Source organism: Contarinia nasturtii, unplaced genomic scaffold, assembly GCF_009176525.2.
Source record: "Contarinia nasturtii isolate CC-2019 unplaced genomic scaffold, AAFC_CNas_1.1 Cnas_scaffold_6567, whole genome shotgun sequence".
Classification (NCBI taxonomy): Eukaryota; Metazoa; Arthropoda; class Insecta; order Diptera; family Cecidomyiidae; genus Contarinia; species Contarinia nasturtii.
Genome location: NW_022203821.1, coordinates 799 through 6,208, shown reverse-complemented (window position 1 = coordinate 6,208; position 5,410 = coordinate 799). Strand labels below are relative to the sequence as shown.

General features: G+C 34.2%; 1 protein-coding gene across 1 annotated transcript; it reads left to right on the top strand.

Moving 5' to 3' along the window:
- The first annotated feature begins 727 nt into the window (after positions 1–727).
- LOC116351908 lies at positions 728–4,733 on the top strand. Its single transcript, XM_031784068.1, has 3 exons — positions 728–1,876; positions 2,340–2,630; positions 4,257–4,733. The coding sequence occupies exons 1-3, from the start codon at positions 1,811–1,813 to the stop codon at positions 4,491–4,493; spliced, it is 594 nt and encodes a 197-aa protein (XP_031639928.1). The 5' UTR covers positions 728–1,810; the 3' UTR covers positions 4,494–4,733.
- The last annotated feature ends 677 nt before the right edge of the window (positions 4,734–5,410 follow it).

Genomic DNA, 5,410 nt, shown 5'->3' with positions numbered 1-5,410 from the left:
TGAAGTGTGTTTTTTATATTTAAATTCTCTCGAGCAGTTGAGAAGCAAACAAGAGAAGAAAAAGAGCAACAGCAATAGCAATGTGATAGAATTGAATGCGGTCCGGGGGAGGAAAAGATGGTCAAAACCCAAAAGCAAAAGAGGGAGACGAAGAATTGAATAAAACACATATAGAAGAAGGCAGCAGCAGCAGTAGCAGCAACAGAAAAGAACGTATTCAGTGCTTTTATTCAATGTTCTATGTTCATGCATCATAGCGCTCGTGTATTTTCTATTCAATCACCTCAATTTTCTCTGTTTACTATTGTATTCGGCCGTAGTACACACACACATACAGTATTGTATACTGCATAATACATGTTGTTGTTGTTTCTGTTTACACTCGATTCGTTTGTTCTATTTTGTATAAATAGTTTTCGGTCGAATTTATTCTTATTTTCTCTCATACTTACATATGTATGGTTCCCTGGTTTCGATTTTTTTTTATATATATATCGAATACTTTTCAATTCGATTCATTCTATATTCATCAATTTTTCTTTCAGTCGACATCACATTCCACACACATACACATTTTTTCGGTGTTACGGTTATTTTCAGTTGTTACATCTGTTTTTGCCTGATGCCGTTTGCTAGAATGCATCGTGCATCGTGAATCGTACGCTATTGTCATTAGGATATACGTTACGTCGCATTAAATTCATAACGAATGAGTAATAGTTAGAAAGAGAAAGAATATTTGTGTCAAAAATGGAAAAAGAAAGGAAAATTCAAAAGTTAAAAATCTAACTAGAAGAATTTCAAACTTTCAATTTCCATTTTCTTTGAAACTCCAATTGTTGCCAGGTTGTTGTTGATGTGTAACTTTTAGTGTAACTAACTAACTCTTTCCGTTGAGATAGAACTAATGGTCGAACTGGAGAACTGTTTAAATTTGGAGAGAAATAGAAAAAAATGACCTACACAGAAGATTGGGCTCAGTAAACTGAAGCATCGATGGTGATTTTCTATGTTATTGTCTCTCTTTAAGCCATCATAGTTCAACCGAATGACAGAGAAAAAGAGAAAAATAAAACAATTTCATCCGCGCGTCATGTTATAACTCATCTAGTATTAATTTGTGCTCAGAATCAAATGGTCATGTATATACCGCGTAGTTTTGTATTCAACGTTTCAATAGCAACAATAAAATCGAGCAAGCGAACAAGAGGTTAATAGAAAGAGATAGAGTAAACGAGTAAGCGTTACTAGTTGTTGTGTACTTGCGAGCAACGCGTCGTTGTTGTTGTTCGGTGCTTATTGTACGCTTGGTGCTATTGCTGCGTTGTTGTCGCTTTTGAGCAGAGTCAATAGAAAATTTTGAGCAAAAAAGTTAAGCTGACAGAGTGTTCTTTTCGCGTTCGGTGTGTATTGTTCATCCAGCGGGAGAAAGAGTGTGTGAAAAGTGAACGCGTATCGTGTAAAACTACCATAAAAAATAAACAGTATTTTTGTAAGCATCATTTAAAAAAAAGAAAGAAATATATAATAATATAATCTCAAATAGAACGCACACACGCTACACACCGTGGTTTTATTCATCTCATATTCATGCATGAGGCATTCTGAATTATGGTTCGCAATTTATAAATTCAGTGTGTGTGTAGCACCGGATACATGTTAACGTAGTGGGCGCGTTTTGTCAATCTATAATACTGAAGAAAAAAACGTAAATTAAAGTGCATGTGTTAAGAGGTCGAGCAATAAAAGTAGTGATTTTTTTACAAACTTCAACATCTTTCGAATTCAATTGAGAACGCTTATTGTCAACATGCCTAAATCCATTGATTACCGCTACCTAACGACGCTGCCAGCCTTTTTACGCATAGTGGCGTTGGTAAGTTCTGATGTTTTGATTTTAAATTCATCCAAATAAACAAATCAACACAATTTCATTGCATGCAATTCGTGCAGCAGCTGGTTTTTTCTTTTTCAATTCGAATGCATGCCATATTTAGAAAATGACACACACCCTATAGTACATAATGGTATAACGGTTAAAAATCTAACCTTAAAAGAGTTTGATGGATGCGCGCATTCACGCTAATATATAAAAATAGTGACGCGCACGTTTATGTGTTATTGCCATCGTTTATACTATTGCTGTTGTTGCTGCTGTTTCGCATATAATGCACACACGTAGGGTCACGTATGACGCTTCCATGTTTGCATTTATATATATAAATACGCAATTGTGCTACTGTGTGTGTATCATTCGATGTCTTAGTTTGGATATTTTTATTCATTTTTTTTCTTCGCAAATGGTTATTCTCATAAAATATATAATATATATATTTCAGATATTCAACATTTTGGCAATTCTGTTTGTCCGTGGGGCGGAAAATCCATATTACGATGTCAAGAATGTTATTAAATTCAATGCTATTGCGATTGCTGGAGCATGCTTTTCCATCATAGCATTGATTTCGGTGGTGGCGTTTATCGATCTGCGTAACTCATTAAAATGGCTGCGTAACGAATTGCTGATACAGTGTGCATTAATAATCGTATATGTTTATGGCTGTGTGACAATGGTATTGGCGACAATTGAATGTTATCGCAATGACTGCCCAAGACAATTAATAGCAACGGTTTGTACAAATAATTTATTTTTATGCTACAACGATTCTTTCTTATTCGTTTTTCTTCTCTCTCGTCTGCTATTTGGTCCTGAATAATTGTTCATATAATATAATGCACATATTTATGTGTGCATAATATGTTATTTGGCTTTTGACCATCAATTTTCAAGCGTAAGAGAAAAAAAACTTGACTCATAACATTGGACTATATAATTCTATTGTGTCCAATGGATATTGAGCATGCAATTAGGTTATATTCGATGTACAAAAAAATAATAAAATATATTTTAATCCCGAAAATTATGATATTATGTTTCCGGTTATTTGGGTTATATGTGACGAACGGTTTTGCATATAAATACGACCAAATACGAAATAAACTCAATTAAATGTAATTCTAATATATATTGGTATGTATATGTGAATTGATACGCTCGTAGCATCAAAACCAAAAACATCGTTCCACTAAACTATTTTTATGTATGTAGTGCTTACAAGTTTATGCTAAAAATGCCGCAAATTTAATTTGATAAGTTAACTTGAGGCTCTATAGTGGCTAGGATGGTCCGCTTAATTTTATTTCATTCTACTTTTCCGCACAGTGCGGCGCACACACCTAGTGTGTAAGGGGAAAGTATTGCAATGGGTCAAAATTTACGACACCTCAAAAACATGTTTTCTGGACGTTTCTGAGGTCAGAGAACCCGAATCAAGCCGTTTTGGGCATGGTTGTTGTGGGTCTGTTCCACTTTGTACGTTGTACGTTGTCCGCCGTACGCAAATTTTTTTAAAGAAGAGATTTCAATCAAAATTAGGGGTACCTCCCATACAAAATTTTCAATTTTTGGGAACAAATGGGTTCATCATGAAAGTGTGAAAGATCTTTTCTCGGGTACTTCTGCTATCAAATTAAAGAATATTTCGATGCCAAGGTTTGAACATATTTTTTGGTCTCGAACTTTACGCCGCTTGAAAAATCGAACAAATATTATTTTGAACTTGCTTAATAAAATACGCAACTACCACCGTGCGGAAAAGTTCGTCTTACTCCCGTAAGACTCTTTATTTTGGTACGCAATCCAGTTGATTCACAGTAAAAAAATATCATCCGATACTATCCGAGAAAAAGGTACCATACTAGGCAGGTTCATACGTTTTTTGATATAGAAATTCGATGACCATATGCATTTTCGTCATTTATTTGTTCCTCTTTGTGCGGATCTTCGTCGAATAGTAGAGACGTTGACAAGTATGGTGATAGCATTTCTATACCAAAAATTGCATGAACTACTATGCTGTTTTTCGTATAGTATCAGATGATTTTTTTGTACTGTGCGTCTTTAAAAGAATCTTAACGTGAAATTTATAAATTATCAGACACCATAATATTATGTTCTTTTTTAAATTCATATTTGAACATACAAAGAGTTACATCGTTCATATTGGAGTTCACAAAAACTGTTGTGATCGAAATGTGTACAACTAGAAACTATTGGCACTTTTAATATAGTATTACTATAGCGGTAATGGTTTCTACTCTTGGAGTTTAAAGTTTTTTTTACTACCCCGGTTAAATTTTGTTGCTTGTATGTTTAAACATTCTCTTTACGGTCGTACTTTGTTTTTGTATTGCAGATATGTGGAATTGCAGCGACCATTACATATATCATTGATGGTGTGTTCAAATTGTGTGAATGGCGTCGAAAATGTCGTGTTCAGCGATTAACAACGGCCAATAATGACGATGCCAAAGTCGAGGAGCCCTATGTTGATGATGTACAAGAATCGCCAACAGCAACTGTCACTACAACTGAAGATGAGCCAACGACAGTAACAGCAACCACGCAACCACAGCCAAACGCCACTGACTGATTTTTTTTGTCTTTTTTCTGCCACAACAAAAATATTTCTCACCACGTTTGACCAAATGTACGCACGAAAGTTTTTCCATTTGGAAGATATTCAAAGATTTTCTTTTAGCTTGTAAATTTGCACTAAAGTACAAATAAATATTTACTCTAATTTTCCTTTTTCTATGCTTGAGACGAAAATGTGAATCATTTGGGAAATATTTTAAATATAAAAATATATAACACTTTCTTTAAATTTTGCCACCGAAACATTTTAGAATAAATATACAATTTTAAATAAAAGAACCAAAAAATAAGTTTTTTCTTCCACACCATTTAGCATATAAATGTGCAGCATACAATAACATATCACTTACCAATTTTTGGAAAAAAAAGGAATAAACACAATGAATGCCACCCTGACTAGCATTATATGGACTTGTGTATATATGAGCCGAACTCCACCTAACGTGGCGCCATCTTTATAAACAAAGTCTAATGGTAAGTAATCAGAGCTGGGCACGAAAAATCGGTCGTTCGTTCGTAAGTGAAAATATGTAATACTTTTTTGTGATCGGTCGTTCGTTCGTTGAAGTTATTAATAGTCGGTCGGTCGTTCGTAAAAATTTAAATTCAATAAATTCAAACGTTTTAAAATTCACTTCCAAATCTCAAGCAAATATATTGTTTTTTTTTCTCCGAACATAACGAAAATGTAAATAAAAAAACGCTACGAACGAACGACAGCTCTAGTCAATGTGTGTGAATATTCGTGAATATGCCTGGTTATACGCAAAACAAAATACTTCCGAGCTCCTAGGCGGCCTCTATTACAAATTATGTATCAATGGTGGTACGAAAAATGCATAACAAAATTGGGGAAATGCATACCAAAATCGGAAAAACGAAAACTAAAAATGGAAAAATGCATACCAAAAT